The 17,353-nt window shown below is 41.0% G+C and overlaps 1 protein-coding gene and 1 long non-coding RNA gene across 12 annotated transcripts in view; one reads left to right on the forward strand and one right to left on the reverse strand.

Annotated features, from left to right (window-relative positions):
- The first annotated feature begins 1,835 nt into the window (after positions 1-1,835).
- On the forward strand, positions 1,836-3,162 carry LOC107272010. Its single transcript, XR_001538806.2, has 2 exons — positions 1,836-2,500; positions 3,002-3,162. It is a non-coding gene; the product is annotated as an uncharacterized LOC107272010 (long non-coding RNA).
- Positions 3,163-7,018: 3,856 nt separating this feature from the next.
- The window catches only part of LOC107272004 (protein unc-13 homolog C), a 49,288-nt gene continuing 38,953 nt past the window's right edge, over positions 7,019-17,353 (reverse strand). For 7 of the 11 annotated variants that reach the window (XM_025089277.1, XM_025089276.1, XM_025089275.1 and 4 more), the window contains 12 exons: positions 15,856-15,997; positions 15,277-15,723; positions 14,863-15,013; positions 12,555-13,289; positions 12,242-12,463; positions 11,713-12,165; positions 11,505-11,636; positions 11,195-11,420; positions 10,631-10,780; positions 9,049-9,147; positions 8,807-8,969; positions 7,019-8,707 (listed from right to left, as the gene is read on the reverse strand). In XM_025089277.1, coding sequence (XP_024945045.1) covers positions 8,413-8,707; positions 8,807-8,969; positions 9,049-9,147; positions 10,631-10,780; positions 11,195-11,420; positions 11,505-11,636; positions 11,713-12,165; positions 12,242-12,463; positions 12,555-13,289; positions 14,863-15,013; positions 15,277-15,723; positions 15,856-15,997 — 3,215 coding nt within the window. In that variant the 3' untranslated portion in view covers positions 7,019-8,412. The remainder of the gene's footprint in view (positions 8,708-8,806; positions 8,970-9,048; positions 9,148-10,630; positions 10,781-11,194; positions 11,421-11,504; positions 11,637-11,712; positions 12,166-12,241; positions 12,464-12,554; positions 13,290-14,862; positions 15,014-15,276; positions 15,724-15,855; positions 15,998-17,353) is intronic. The other 4 variants (XM_025089280.1, XM_025089281.1, XM_025089279.1 and 1 more) reach the window with 1 other exon arrangement.

Genomic DNA, 17,353 nt, shown 5'->3' on the forward strand with positions numbered 1-17,353 from the left:
ATCCTTGTCAAATTCTAAAGAATACGTGTATTTCATATATCAAAATTTCGAGATAATCAAGGTTGAAGTTGCGGTAACGCGACAAATCAGAACGCGTTTAAACGGAGCCTAAATGACGTCGCGAGTCAGCCCACGAGGCCTGCTTACACTAGGCCAATAACACTAAGAGTATCGTCTCTTGTATCTTACTCAATTACATGCAGATAAACAGGGACACTACGACGATACTCTTACTGTTATTGGCCTAGTGTAAGCAGGTCTTGCGGGCTGACTCACGACGTCATCTACGCTCCGTTTAAACACGCTCTGATTGGTCGCATTACTGCAACTTCAACCTTGATTATTTCGAAATTTTGATATATGAAATAAAAAATGAAAATACACGTATTCCTTAGAATTTGACAACGAATGCAACGATGTTACTACAGTTCGTTTCATAACGAACACCCTGTATACACACATATATGTATATCCATAAAACTATTTGTTTTCCTGCTCGTCTCTCAGGATCCGAGCCTATATTTAATGCAGTCGAAAGTGCATTATTACGGAAATTTGTGTACGTATAAATAAGACCGGAGTATTATCTGGGAAAATATTGTAAAAAATGTAAAAGAAAGATGGCGCTAGTGATGAATACGAAATTTCACGAACCTGCCGATGTGGCTAATGAAACGAGTCATAATGGCAAATTGGAAAAGGCAAATGGGGAATTCGGCCACGACGGACCCTCGAGGTAAAATCGTAAAAACGTAAAGCACTTTCTTGTATGACTTCGTCGTGAAAGGGAATTGAACGGTCGCCCGAGTGCGCCATTAATCCTAGACAATCGGGACAAATTGAGAATCGGCCTCAAGTTTCGGTGATAATCCGCAAGATGTCAGGAGTCGAGAGGCGTTGAAAAGCGTTACCGTGTATCGATGGCTTTGACAGTTCTTGGGAGTATTATGTGCGAGATTGGTTTTATGTGAATGAGGTAATTAGGCACTTTCTAACCCCAATAAAGCAAAGGCGGCGACAAATTGTTATTGTACCTTTGTCGAGACGAAGCAGGTAACGAAAAATATGTAAAGCTGCTATGCACGAGGAGAGTAGGTGTTACCGGAGATAGAATTCGAATAAGTAGGGTTAAGGTAATTGTTTTTATACGTGAAATGTAGTTTCGTCCGTGAAAGATGATTCAACGTCTTACGATTATTTATGAAAAAAGTGTTTCTTGTAAATATTTCGAGTAATCATGATAGTTTCCTTTGCCTCACGAGTTTCTCACTTATTTTTTTTTCTCTCATTTCACTGTGACGGGTCGTAACGACTAGAAGGTTTCTCGCGTGCAGGAAACGAACAAATCTAGAAACCTTTCTCTCTCTCTCTCTCTCTCTCATTTTCAATAATTTTCTCTTCTACTTAAAAGCACTCTCTCTCTCTTTCTCTCTCATATCCTCACTGACAGCCACTCACGCTCTCACACTTAGAATTATTAGCCAAACATTCTCTCGGTTATTCTTGACTTTTTTCTCTTTTTATATTTTCCCTCGGAATCCGTCGCCTGGAGCATACTTCACCGTTACATCAATATCGATCGCGTAATCGATCTATCGTTTATTACCGACGCCCAACTTACTCGAACGCTCTTATCCTCTGCTGTTTAACCTCCGCGTCACTTGCTAGTCAAGCGACTTTCAAATATTAATTATTTTCAACTTCCATTTCCTGTCCTTCGAATAAAAGCCAGCCGATGGGATATGGTCCGTTCGCGAGAAGAAGGAATGAAAAACTAGTCGCTCAAACAAGAGAGTCCAAAATATGTAAATTTCAAATGCAACATGAAAAGAGAACCCAGCCGACTCGATGCTTCGAAACGTTCTCACAACATGGTTTTTTGATTTTAATTATTTCAAGACCTTCGAAAATCTTTTCTCGTGGTCTCTTTCGCAACAAATAATTTCGTTCGAACGACTCGAAGTATCGACTGGCATTAGAAATGGTGATTATTCACAATATGTATAAATGCATAATCGGAGATACAGTAATACTTTTCAACATGCACAACTATCAATGCGTAACTAAACTAATGCAATAAGAGTGGTCAACGATCACATCGTTTCGCCGATAATGACGATTATGAATTTTTAATGTCAATGACGATGACATGCGTAAGTATCGTGATCCCAGGTCATTAACGAATCGTGGACGAAAGTCTCGAGAAAGCACGTTACTAATGATCTACATATACGACTATATTTTTTTTTATTCCCAAAGCTCGTGGACACCGGAAGGATAGAAGATTCGAAGAAGCGAGTGTCAAGCCGAACGATTGTTCATAGTAGAATCGAGAACAAGTCATTTATAAATTTCAAGTTGGATTAATTCGAGACTGAAGATTCTCGAGAATTTCGTCATTCTCTTCGACGGACCTCGACCAAGAAAAACTTCCACGACTCCGTTAACACGTCCCGATGCCAACCTGGCACTTCGCAAGTGCAAGGACAGAGAAAATCGTGTATGGATTTCATACATTTTTATTAATTACCTACAAATCAAATATTCCAGTCAGATAGCGCAGAGGTACTTTGAGCTGCGAAATCTGTAAAAAAAAAAACAGGGTGACAGTCGAATATATTCATTAGTATTTCCTTAATGAAAATCCGACCCAAGCCTTGAAGACCCTAATTTATTACTTTTGCCTCCTTTAACTCCTATAATTCTGAAATTCATTGAAAATTTCGATTGTACCACAAGCTCGTGGAATGGCCCGTCCTTACAAGCGTTTTTCAAGGTCTGGTCTTTTAATTTTCACGGACAATAACGCTCCGTGAAAAATGAAGAACACTAAATGCTATCCGGCAGGAAATCTATTCAATATAAAATGTTCCTACCAACACCCATATTTACATTATCCAATAAAGTAATAATAACAAGCGACCGGCACTTGAATTATCCATGAAAATAATTACCTTCTGTAAAATATTCATTATCTATTACATTATTCGCATTGTTCTAGGTAAAGAAGCAAAAACAACCAGACCAAATTTCTTCCTACGGAATCATCGTTGACAATACCCAGTATGTGTTGCTAGTAGTACACGTGTTTTCGCACAGAGGGATACTTGTAGTTCCTTTTTTTTAATGCAAAAAAAATACATCAAAACCAGATAGCACTCAGTACCCTAATATCGCTATCTACCTATTATCTAATAATATTTATTTCCAGCTCTCCTCTTATATGACGTAATGATATGAAAACACGATGATAAACGCTGATATATTTTTTTGTGATTTTCTACTTGTATTTCCCATCTTCCCATTATTGGATATCTTTTTTTTCCCAGTTGCGATCTCTCTCTCTCTCTCTCTCTCTCTCTCTCTCTCTCTCTCTCTCTCTCTCTCTCTCTCTCTCTCTCTCTCTCTCTCTCTCTCTCTCTCTCTCTCTCTCTCTCTCTCTCTCTCTCTCTCTCTCTCTCTCTCTCTCTCTCTCTCTCTCTCTCTCTCTCTCTCTCTCTCTCTCTCTCTCGAGTTCCGTTTCCTTTCTCCTCTTCACAGTCGAATTCATGAATCCCAATCACTCTCGCGTATCTTTATGAATCAATTACTTCTGATAAATTCTCAACGGAAAATTCAGGTCCTGTCGAACTCTCGACGAGCCACAGTCTATCTTGATATATATTTTTGTATATACACATATATATATATATATATACATAAGCAGTATGTATATATACATACAGATATATGTATATGTATGTATACAGTATATATGTATACATACAGATCTTCAGTTTTACGTATGTATACCTATATATGTGTATATATATACCTGTGATCTGCCTTTCAAGACATTCTCATATTTACTAAATATCTAGCTAACGGCTAGTCTCAATCTCCTATTCGTGTATGAATGACGTAACAAAATTGTCTCCTCGGCACGGAAACGACTCTTAAAGAGTTCCTAAATACGCTCGTGGAAATATTTGTCGCGGTAGACAGGGATCTCTGCCACGTCTAGTGGGAGACCGTCGAGAAAGATTTACGTACTTCTCGCGCACTTTTTACTTTGCTATCTAAGCGTCTTAACGCGGCTTCACGGACCCGGGAATTAGTTTGAGTTACGTTTAGATCGGTTCCCAGTGCGATATACGTACTTGAGTACGCACGTATGTGAAATGGCTAAATTACTCGTGAGGTCGGTTGGATCGACCCGTGCATTGTTTTGTATGTATCAATCGAAAACAAGAGTAATAAGTGAATTTGTATTTTTTTTTTGTGATTTGGACGAAGAGGGTGACGTTTACATCTATGGGTTCGAGACATGGCTGAACTCTATGTATCTTTATTTACTATGTGTTTTGTATATGTGTATATAGATATATATTTGTGTATATAGTATGTAATATATGTGGAGTAACTATAACGGTAAACCGGTCTAAACGGAGCTCTAGTTACTTTTTTTGGGGAATTTTCAACGCCACGTGGGGAAAACTGAGGATAGATATGTCTTGCGAGTGTAGAAATTGCGAAGGAGGACGATGATTTATGTAAGAGTATAATGAAAAAGAAATTATTTAGTGAAAAGTACTTTCGCGGGATATATTCATATATATATATATATACGATTTGATTAAACCTTTCTCGCTATCGTGTCGAATTACCGAATTTCCTACCTTTACCGACCGGGACGATGCTTTGTTTCTAGTATCGGCCAATAGGTGGCCACCGATCTTCTTTATCGATCGATGAAGACGCCATGACGGAGCTTTGGTTTTTTATCTACTTTCGCGATGAAGATTTCTGACAAAACTGGTGATGATCATGAGATACCGGATGAGTGTTCATCGAGGACTAATAATTCCACTCGATTACAATTGCTTTTTTATGAAAATTTCCTGCTACGTTCAACGGGAAATAATTAATTCAAACTTTCGACGAAAGTACGACACTTTCAGGTTATTGAAACTGATTCTCTGTCACTTTTTTGTAACTAAATTCCGTCTTTAATTAATCGCATAATACCTAAACACGCAATCGTCGCGTACTACGCACGCGCTTACATGGACTTCGGATAACCATTGGCTTTCGTTTCGTTGCGGATTTGCATTCAGGCGATTAACCACTTCCGCTGGAAAGACGTGCCAGGCACGTGGAGATGTTTTTGTTTCTGTAGCGTTTTGTCAGGCGGATCGGTCAATTCGTTGTCAGCGCAAGTGGTTAAACTTCTCGGTGCATTTTGTATTTTTTTTTCTCGCAATTACTTACGAAACACAAACATCCCGTCTTTTATATATTTATTAGGTACATTACATACGCGTCATACGTTTTTTTTTTCAAGCATAGTATTGTCAACAGTTGTGTTTTGTTCTTTAATTATTTTTTCTCCTTTGTTCTTTTTAATGGCTTCTTCTCGCGCGTTTGAAATACGCGCCGCGAGTAACAGTCTGAAAAGTCTGGCTTTGAATTTTGGTCTGCGCCATCGTAGCGGACGGACGCGGTTTCGCGCTGACGATGCGCGATTCTCTTTTATTTTTTTTAATTTCTATCTACTTCGACCTCTCTGATTCGCTTATTCACCCAACTCCACCTTCCTTCTCTCGCGCCCTGTCTTTCTCGCCTACGTACCACTTGATTTCACGAAAGAACGTTTCTCATCGTTTAATCTATTGTAGATTCGAAGATTGAACATTCAATGTTACTCCCTGCCACCAGACCACTGCGTAGCAGTGACCTGGCTTCTAGTGACAATTCTAAACACGAACTCATAGGTACACTCACCCTACTAATGCATACTAAATGGGGAATCAGATGCGTACGACTTCGGTCCTCGAAAGTTCCGACCGAGGGCGCCACTTTCGAATCGCGCATACGAAATACAGTTTCTTTTAGATGCGCACGACGGGTGCGTCCTTTACGTGGATTTTCATTAATCCTACCTTTTCCAATGCAATTCCTATCTTTGCGTTGCCATGTTATCCCAACAATCGATATATGCCTCAATCGACGAAAGACACTCGACGAGAAGCACCGTACTCGAAATTAAAATCGACAAGGTCAGAAGATATCAGACACTTTGGGACGATCGATAGGCGTACAGAGAATAGAAATCGGAAGGTTATTCGACAGAGGAAACTATTGTTTTCCTTTCTTCTTTTTACTGGGAGTACCTTTCGTGTATAGTATGTATAGTGTCTTTGTGTCAATGCGTACGCGCCACCTGTAGGCGTGTTATGTATGTACTTTTTTTTTTTTTTTTTTTTTTTTTTTTTTTTTTTTTTTTTTTTTTTTTTTTTTTTTTTTTTGTTAAGGGGTAATTATCACAGAATACACGAGATATCTTGTTAAGCTTACGAGATAATAATCCAAGCGCAGAGTAGGAGGAAAAATAGTTGGGACCGGCCCTGCCGACTTTTCTGCACTCGAGTTTCTCTCCCTCTCTCTTTCTTCGACTTTGTTTTTTATTTCTCTGTGCGCTTTACAAGGCCGACAGAACCAGTCTCTGGTGCCGATATCGCCCGCCATTACGTAATTAGTATTAGTACTTGCTTAGGCAGCAGAGAGAAAATAGACACTTTACAAATGAAGGTGATGGTCAAGATTGCGGAGTCACAGTTCTCAAAGACTATTCTATAATATATGTATGTTCTACGTTATGAAAGTCGTTAAAATGTTTCATAATGGATTTTGCGCTTTTCTTTTTTTAACAACAAATTTGCTTTCTCTCTCACTCCTTATACTCTCTCTTTCTTTCTTTCTCACTCTCTCTTCCTCTTCATTCCTCCTTACAAATCTCTCTGTCTACGTCTCCTTTCAGCCCCCTTATATAAATTATCAGCTTCTCTCTGGAGAAGTCAATTCGCTCGACATGAAAAAACCTGTGCTAGCATTACAGTTCTCACTGATATTCAACAATAAAACGTAAGGCGCTCGTTATAATTGGGAGGCAGCGACGCAATAGACACTTGAAAAGATTCGGAGAGTCGTGTTTGCCTTACGTCATCATTATAGGTTTGCCATTTTTTTTTTATTGTTCTTGTCTTTGAAGATGATGCGTAGTCACTGGACCGCGAAGCGTGCGATGAAAACTCTTTTTTTTTTTTTCGGGTTTGAAAGTCGCGCGCGCCTTATTCCTCTATTGGCGAAGAGCCCTCTCGAAAGCTGACGTGAGCCGATAGAAAATTGGCCAGACTGTTATATATATAAAAAAAGAAATCAACACTGAGAGAGTGTGAGGGGGCGTGAATAGCGAGCTCGATAAATTGGCAAAAAACTAAAGAACAGTGACTTATTCAAAAATGAGAAAGGCGTCGACTTTCGAGCGGCACTTACGCCGCGTTCACGTCAACAGTCAGACTCTTACGATCTCTGATAATCCTTACGATTACGAACATTACTTTACATTACAATGCCTATTATTATTAGCGACGCGTCCAGAGTATTATCAGGACGCGCCTTTTGGTCGTACGCAATGCTACCTTAATTATATTAGAAAAAACTCTTCCTCAACAACTTCACGTATCTACAATAAACAGTCCTCGGAGCAACGACCTCTTCCTTTCATTCTCTCTCTCGTTCTCGCTCTCTCATGCTCGATTCACGTTCAAAAGTTCGACTGCCTTCGACGACTGACTTCTTCTCTTTGCCGATAGGTCGTCATCGCCGTCGCCGTCGTCACGTTAAATATTATAATCTTTCGCGCCCGCACTCACGTACGCAGAGACTCCTGTGCCCTACTTCACTCGATTGTTCGTCATGCGTATGTGAATCATAGCGAGTGAACGATCGCGCGTTCGCCAATCTGTTTTAATATAAGTCGATTCAAAACGATTTCGAAGCGTTCTTGAAACGAACGAAAGCGTTTGTCACGGATCCCGTTTCTCTTGGTATAATTCAGCCTGGAGTCTCTCCTTGGATCCGCGAGCAAGTCTTTCCGAGCTCTTGACGTCGAGCTCATAATTCGCACTATATAAGTTCTCTTTTCGTTACATATGAATAATACCGAATATTGCGCACTGGCAGCACTGTTTGTCGCGTCCAGAGTTATCTCGTTTACTCGGTCCGCTCGCCAATCGGTTGATAACCGCAGGGATGCAGTTCGATTACGTTCGAGGTAGTATCCCTAGTCAGGAACAAGGCGTAAAAATAATAATCCTCGACGTCCCGCCAGCTCGAGGAATCGCGACTAATCTGGATATTCTAGGATTTTTTCAGGATCGAACGTCCAGCCTCGCGAAGTTCAAGGATCACCACCTATTTCTCTCTCCTCTCTCTTCGGGTCTGATCTTCGCTCAGGCTCTGCTCTTCAACGTGGCGATCGTCTGATTCAAGGCAAGGTCATCCTCATGGCCGTCTTGCGTCAAGCTCTCTCGAGCTTCTTGGAAGTTCGATTTACGATTCGCTTTTTTCTAGTTTTTCAGACGTGTCGCTTCAAGTGGGATTCGGCATTGGATTCTCCTGTCGAATGTCACTCTTCAGCTTCACAAACTCCTTGGCGACCTCGTCGTTGTTCCTCTGCGACAGGATACGCAAAATCGTCCAGCCGGTCTCGTCCATCTGGATCCTCTTGCCAAGGGAGAGCCAGCATGCACAGGATCCTTGGTCCACGATGTCCTTCAGCTGCATCACAGCGACTCCCACGAGACGATCCTCACGAGCGAAGCAATAATCCTTTACGCAAATGTGAAGCTCGAAAAAGTCCAGCTGTTCCTCGTTTCCAATGATACTACGCGAGATTGGAGAGACAATTTTATTTATCTCAGTTATATTAATGTCGCAATTATTAAAAAGTCATGCAAGCTCATCACGAGCTAGATATACTTACAAGTGAAACGTTTCGTTGAACTTTGGTGACAAATTGTTACTTCTCGACTTGGTAGCGTATTTTCTTTTCTTATCAGCCAGATGTGGTCCTATCAGGTTGACCTCGACGAACGGTCGAAACGTGCTGGTTGCCAAAGGCCATTTGAGGTCGTTAGCAGCGACGACTGAAACACGTTGGAAATTATTGATTTACCTTTTGTTTTGGTCCTTTCTCATTTTTTTTCTTTTACAATTTTTAGTTACCTTTCACGGTGACCTTGTGTTCGCCGGTTCCAGGATGAGTGAAGAGGTCAACTTGGATGCTAACTTCCCCAACTGGTCCATCGTCCGAGCCGGTGGTGTCTAAAATATTAAGCAGAGTTAGGAACCTTCCTGTTTTGATGACGCGCTTTATTCTTGGGCCCTAAGGGCCTCTTCTCTACGGTCACTGGAAATTCCCTGGGGACTTCTAATAGCTATGACTGTTTAACAATCTAAGATTCTATTTTCTCACTAGTCCTAAAGAGCAAACTTCATGCTGTACTTGTGTGTAGTAAGCACGCTATTTCAGTAGGAATTAGTAAATTGAATGCTTTCGACCAAAAAGTTTAATATAATTTCAGATCACTTTTCATCATTTCATATAGTCTTCTGTACTACGTTTTATTTTACTGATAACAATTATTCCTAACGCTTAAAAGTATTAATTTAGATTGGAACGAAGTTACCGTAACTTTTCAAATATAAACAGAATAATTATGCTCAATATGCATATTCAGTGTTATGAAGATTACAGTATGATGACGTAATGTTTGACATTACCAAACAATTTATAATAATTAAATGAACGAACGGATACTAAATTCTGATAAACAAGGGATAATAGTCTATTTATTCCGAAATTTCCAAATGAATAAACCTAAGTCCGTGACGACTGGAAAATAAATGTATGATACAAAATATACATATGTATATAAACGTATTAAACACAAAGTACCTTATGCACTAAACTATTTGTGATCTATCATTAGTGTATCATCGGTACAGGTGTTATTATTAAAATGATATAAAAGCTTTTAGCTACTCGCTAATCGTACAGCATATCAGAGCAAATCACTCAGTTAGTGTCGTATCGTATAAAATAATTAAACTATGTTGCTGTAAAGAATAAAATTTTCAGTGTCATAGTGTGTCGTTTCACTGAAAATTCAAATTACTCATGATTCCAACACGGTCGTGTTCTCAATATCAATTTCAATGTAAAAGTTCAATAAACACTTTTAATTTGTGACGCTGGCACTGTGACTCAGTGTATGTAATAAATAGTAAGTGACAGTGACTAAGGTATGTACCGTGTATGTACATACAATCCACTACTATGAAGCTGTGGAAAGGTGATGTGATAATGCATTAATGCGTTCCAGCCAAGTTTTCAGTAACAGTAGCAGCGACAGCAGCACCTAGTAGAATCGACCCCGAGACGTCTCTGGTATTTTTAATAATATTTTATATCAACCAGAAGAAAAAAACTGGAAAAAATCACAAGTATCCAATATAGCAGAAAAATACGATTAAAACAATTTCCCTCTGCGTTTCAACGTTTCAGTAATTCAACAATTCATTAATTTGCTTATAGAGAAATTTATAGGATCTTTGAATGACTCTTTTTTTTTTGTTTACGTGATAATACCAATCTGACAAATCAGAGACGCGTCGAGTCGTGATAGCAAATAGTTCTACGTCCTATAAGTGTTTAACAAGGGCAACACTTGAAAGGGGAACGGAAGTTGAGCGAGCAGCAGTCAGGAGCGTTGACTTCCGGTCAACGGTGCTTTTTATCAGGTACCTTGTCGACTCTCCCGACGTAGGGGGGGCTTGCTTTGGCGAAGGGGTTCCTCGAGGCTTTCCATGCCCTCGGCTCCTTCGCCCTCGTCCCCCCTTTCGCTGCTCATCGAGCGCTGACGCTGACGCAACGTTGACGCATCATTCAGCGGCACTGTCCCCATAATTTATTATGTCGTTGTCAAAGATACCGAATACCGGATGCGTGATTGGAAGTGTCAGAAAGTGTAAAAGAGTTAGTTATATGTGATATGTATGAGAAGCCTTGAAAAATTGACTTTCGGATATAACGAACAATGATTTACATCCATGACGAGTGGATGATCTTATAAAAGAGTTGGTTGTCCCTTTGTCGTTACCTCCGCAAGCAAAAGTACAATGACAATTTGTGAGTGTCTGCGAGAATTTCGTTGATGTGTTACGAGGTTGGCTAAGTGAATTTGATGCTTCGAATTGAAGATGACAGGGGCGGGGGTATGGAGGGTAATCAAAGGCGACCCCACTACTATCATCACCGGAGAATCATTTGTAAGTTGAAGGGGACTCTTGCGAATGAAAGGACACTTACCCTCGTTAATCTGAGACGTGACAAAGGTCTTTATGAGTGTATCAGTCGTTTGGGTGTAGAGACTCAGGGCGTAACGAAGACTCTGAAGTTCCGGTGACTTCTCCAAGAAATTCTTTTTAAGGCCATTACCACCGGCATGAAAATATTGCTTTATCGTATCCAACGCAACATCCAAGACGGCGCACTGCTTTGGCGACAGATTCTTCTCAACCTCCTTAGAAATATCCTGAAAGTTTGTAATCGATGATATTGTTTTGAAGAAAACTTTAATTCAATCGATTGACGATTAATTGAATTAAATGAAAATTACCATGACCCCGCTGAGTGCATTCTTAACGTCCGGCTTACCACCCATGTGGTTCTTGAACAATCTTGACACATCCTCGATCTTCGCGTTGGCGGCCAAGTTCTTTGCGTTGTCAGTCAAATTCTTGAACATCATCTGTAACGCAACGGGAGAAGGTCGTTTTGTGAATTTTAATATTGAAAAATAATGTATAAAAATATATATGACGTACACTCTTATCTGTCATCGGTGGCAGGACCACTGTCTTCTCTAAGATTCTCATGACTATCTTCCACAACTCTTTGAGGAGTCTCTTGAGAACCGTTTTCTCACAGGACTGTGCATACAAAGATAAACTGCCGTCGAGGAGATCCATCAATGGCCTCAAAACCTCATCAGCCTCTACGGCCACGGCATTCCTCTGTGCTGGCTGCGTCAGTGTGACCTGACCACCACCCTTAATGGCAAGAAGAAGATCGCCCAGTTCGCGTACTGATGCTGTTATCCTTGGCTCAAGACTGCAAGCAAACAACATCGCCAGATCATCAAGAGCTCCGTTGAGCTGCTGTTGCAATTCTTTGAGGATGTTTGCTGCGTCTTCCTGAAGCTTCTCGCCACCCATCGACTCAAACATCTTCTCCAACTGGACTCTCAGTTGTTGGATATTGTTCATGAGAATGCACGCCTAGAAATGAAAGGTTCTGTATCCAACCGCAACCAGAGTCACGTGACTGAGGTGTATTCAGGTAGAGTATACTCACGATACGTTCCTCCTTTAGATGACTAGGAAATTCTTTCTTCACGATGTCAGCGTAAGCCAACAGAACTTTTACTATCGTTTTGGCAAACCTCTTCATATACCTCTTCCAAATTTCAGGATCTGGACATTCGAGTTTGGATACGACATCAAAGCATTGCGTCAGCTGAGTGAAGACGTCTACCACCGAACAACTGAAGAGGGCGTGTTCGCTGCTCTTTTGGAACTGCGCAAAGAAAGATTCACAAAAGTTACATAAGAGCAAACTCCGGAAAATTTATTTGATGTGGATATAAGATTTAAGCATGTCTAATTACCCCGTCTTTCTTGTCCCTGTTGAAGGCGCCGTGCAGATACTCCAGAGAAACGTCATCGTTCTCGTTAAGCCATTGCATGACGAAGGGCTCGAACCAAGCTGGATACTCAGGAACAGCACCCTTATACGGCGGCACGTCTGCCACATATTTAGCGTGTAACCACTTGACCTTGAAGTGTAAATTCATATAGGCCGAGGACTTGCAGAGCCTGTGTTGTTCGTGTTCCTCGAGGGCGTACTTCATGTCCACAGCGAACAGGCTCCACATAGTGGCTGCCGAGTGTTGACCGATGTTCAGCTCTTGCGGGAACTGGTTGAGAACAGGTGCATAACTGTTTCTGTCCTCTTCTATAACAGAGACTATTAAGGCGATGAGCTTGTGCCAAAAGTCTAACGAGTCCAGCCTGGGACCGTGATCTTCGGAGTCCCTTTTGGCTTCGTTAGGGTCGACCTGGAATTCTCGGTTGTAGAGGTCGTAGCAATTCTCAAAGAGGAACTGATAGGTCGACCTCAGGCATGCTTTCACGCAGTCCTTCACAACGGTACTGGCTCTCGGTGGACTTGACAGTTCCTGGACTTTCATCCTGAAGAAGGTGATACTCGTCAATAGGTCAACGGTGCTCTTGAGATCCATCAGCTTCTCTTGGCTCGATGCCGGGAAATTGTTACGGTACATGGACAGGTCGATTCTCAGTGAATTATGTAACTGGTCCAGCAGCTTGACAAACTTCTCCTTCTGCAAAAACAAATGCAATGGTTCACACGAGCGTTCCCACGTATCCACTTAATAAAATGACACTGCTCCCAGGACACGTATCGAAGTGTATCACGTTTCTGCAATGTATATAACTAGCCATTGGGGATCCGCGATGCAAAGTTTAACCGGATATATCTGGTCTAGCAGAAGTCACGTGCGCAGTGGAAGCTTGGGAGAGATGGTTGAGCGTTTCAGTTCCAGTACCATTATCGAAAGATATAGTCTAGGTGTACGTATGAGGTGGTACAAAAAGTGTCGATGGGAGTTCAGGAGAAGAGAAATAAGAAAACGAGACTACGTAGACGGCAGAGAAAAATATTGGTTATAGATTTGTATACGCGAGAATGGAAGAAAAATATAAATGAAACGAAAACGAAACAGAATTTGCGTTTCACATGACAAATCGACCGTGCATGTCCGAGGTGGAGGACGTCCTCAGTGTAGATGGAAGGTCATAAAAAAAAAGAAAATAAAATATGAATAGTCCAGGATGAATTTGAGGGGAAAGCGTCCTGTGAACCTGAAGTAATTCCACGTACGTGCTTTATAAATGATAGCATTAGGTCCGAAATGCCTATACATATAATAAATATAATAAATATAAGGTAAAACTTCAACCTCTGATCCTTTCCACTCAAACTTTTTTATCATACGTATATGAACCCTCTGCAGACATTAGTTTGGACTTTTGAAAATTTAAATTTCACACCATAATCCGTTATCACGTTCCCTTATGAATATTTAACTTCTCTATCGTAGGAACCTAACATCTCGTGAAAGACTTGTTTTATGGAAGAGTGAAAAAAGAAACGTCAGAAAGCAGAACGAAGAAACACTAGAACTTCGAAGGGACGAAAGATACCCTCTCACTAAAAGTCCTTCCCCTTTCATGATCGAAGAAAATTTTTCAGATACGCATCACTCTTTATTCTTCCTGGCAGCATTTGTCGTTCTTCCAAGGAAGTCTGTTAACAAAAAAGAATAGGATGAAAAAGTAAGAAAAGAATTCGACCCAGCCCTCCTCTTCCAGATCAGAAATTCTTTCTTGGCACGTGCCACAGCATATCGTCCTTGACTAGAAATTACTACAGTTACATGAAAAACATATAAGCCACTTTGAAGAAAGCTGGCAAAATATTTGATATCCAGGTAAACACGCCTCTTTTTGAAAAAGATCTTTAAAATCCATACGAATGGATTTCGTGGCTCGGATGCAAAGGTTAGAAGTAAAATAACGATACCGTTGCATCGCATCCAGATCAAGAGCCACTTATTGGACGATTTGTCGAATTGGACATGCTTCTGTTTCCCTACGCTACGGATTACATATGGATCTACTTTTTGTATCACTCCATATTGGTTTCCTAACAAAACGTTACCAGACAGGTAGAAGCCCCTAGATGTCGCTCTGGCTGGCTACCTCAATACCAACCTAGGTAATTGATGATACCCAGGATGCATCTGCAGCTCCGTAACGTACCGGAGTAATAGATGGATATCCACCGTCAGGGCAAATTGCCGAGACATTTCTCAGGGTGGAAACACTACTCACCCCGAAGTTACTGGCGGCAAATCTGTCGCTGGCGGAAACAGCCGAACTGGCCGTCGTGTGAGCATAATAGGCATTTATATTAGCCAGGAGGGTCGACATTACGGCCGGTACTCCCGGACACAGGTACTTCGTCGACAGGCAGTGAAAGTGTCTAAAAAGAAAAATAAGCAGGATAGAGATTGATAAAATTAACCAGCAAGTGTCACGCGTGTGCAATCCCGTCGCTTTTTCATAACACTTAATGACAATGATCAAAAGAGTACATCAGCCACAAGAAATCATTTGGAGCTGATAGCTAAGTAGTAGCCCGGTATACGTATACTCTGATGGAGCTTGTAAGTACGCCAAGAGATGACGTGCAAAGTTCATCGTAACGGAGTTCATCACAATGGGGACCAGCTGAGTCCTACTTACGTCATAGCTTGATAGATGCTCTCGATCCCGTAACGCATCGCAAACTCATCAACGAGCTCCTCTCCAGGAGGATCGAAGTAAACCTTCCAAGCGTCATCGCCCTTGGCTTGAGGTAGCGTGACCATACCGCCATTCTCTTCGCACAGACTGTGAAAGAGGTTCTCGTGGAGGCAAGTGTACTGAACGTGATACGGTGCGACCTTCTCTTCGCCCTTGATCTCCACGCTGATGTGTAACCGGATGGCACCGGATACTGCACTCTTGTCGGTTCTCTTTTCCAGGTTGTACCAGACGTCCATCTCACCGCTCAGGGTCCTGACCTCGATTATCGTCTGCCCAAGGAAGTCATCGCTCTCGCGTGTCAGCTTCTGGCGCAGCTTCGACTTCAGATCATTGTCCTCGTCCCAGACTCGCACCTTGATCCGATCCGAAGAGTTGTGACACTCGCTGGAAAAAATTTTCAAATTAAAAAAAGAAATCTTTGATTTTACAAAATCTAATTTTACAAAATGGTGTATGGATCTACATACGTGACCTTTGAACTTTGAAAAAAATTGTAATCTCCCGATCATCACTTACAAGTAAAACTTCTCGTGCCAGACTGGATTCAATTCTTGGGGCATCGTTCTCGTACGCTTCTTCACCTTACCGACCTGGACCGTCACGTAGGGATCCGACGTTCCGCTTTTATCCTTGGCGATGAGTCCTTGGGCGCAGATCACTGGGGGAATGAATTATTAATCAGGACTTCCGCACATATTTTTCATCTCGTAATTCTAGCGACCCCTGGGGGGTCATTTTGGAATAACTCAGTGGATTCTCAAACTTTTTTGTAAAATATACTAGGGAAACCTCGATGCTACAAAGCTGAAGATCCGTCACGTCGATAATTCCCAAATGAGATTGTCAATTTCGAGGATGGCCTAATGTAATTACGAGATCGGAATGAATTGAACTCAAGAGAGAAAAAGAGAGAGAGAGAGAGGGAGATTAATGAGATAACACTTTTCTTCGTAGCGATCGACCCTATTACCCCAGAGTATTCTGGGGGGTTCAAAGTTACGAATTAGTGAAAATCAAATAAACAGGAAAGTCGCGAAACCTTGGAGCTTCCAAATCTTTGTTCGAGTTTAGAGAGAGAAAAAAAACTTTACAAATCAAGGTTAATCTTTTAATAGATTGTAAAAAGATGCTTATAGTTACTAAACAAGCTTTAATCAGACTTTGAACTGATTGGAATATTTTTTTTTTCCTATTCGATTTCTCTCATTCGATCAAGTCATGTAGTCATTCAAGGTCGGTAACGTCATTTTTATTCATATATATATATTTTTTCTTCTTTTTCTTCTTCCCAGCAAACGCACTCACGCATTCATCCAGGGAACACGTAAGACACATAAGAGTACATATATGTCATGCAAGGAGTGACGCTATCATCGAGCGCCGCGACGTCGATACCAAGAAAGACGTGAATTGTGGGTAGAAGCCATTTTTAAAGCGTGCGTATAAGCTCGCAGTGATGATACTGTGCGTGCGATTGACGAACAAACACACAACACACATGCCCATGCCACAAACTTCTTGGATCCTCGGATGGATCTATATGATGAAGATCCAGGTCGACCTGTTCCATTTTCGTATCTCAACTCTCGAGATTCCCTTTCGACATCCCCAAAGTGCGTATCGTGTGTTGTGCTTGTATATGTACTTGATATGACATATCAACATATAAATGATATATCGAATGAGAAAAACAATATTTCAACGAATCGATAACTGATTATTTATTCCACCACCCGCTCCGTTCATTCGAAGTACCAGAAAGTCTTGATCTCCTCCGCTCTTGAAAATTGTTTTGTGAAAACGATTTCCAAGGTATTGATTTGCACTTGGTTTCACGCTAGCTCATTTCCGTATGGGTTTATCATCTTTCTAGACTCCCACGTACATAACTCGTGAAAGTTACGACGAATCGGATTTTTTTTATCGTTGTTAATGCACTTTATTAGGTTTTGTGAAAACAAAAATTGTGTGATTGGTTCTTTAATATTTTATTTTTTTTAAGATGATTCTTCTT

This window comes from Cephus cinctus, unplaced genomic scaffold (genome assembly GCF_000341935.2).
Source record: "Cephus cinctus unplaced genomic scaffold, Ccin1 Ccin1_scaffold1086, whole genome shotgun sequence".
In the NCBI taxonomy this organism is placed as follows: Eukaryota; Metazoa; Arthropoda; class Insecta; order Hymenoptera; family Cephidae; genus Cephus; species Cephus cinctus.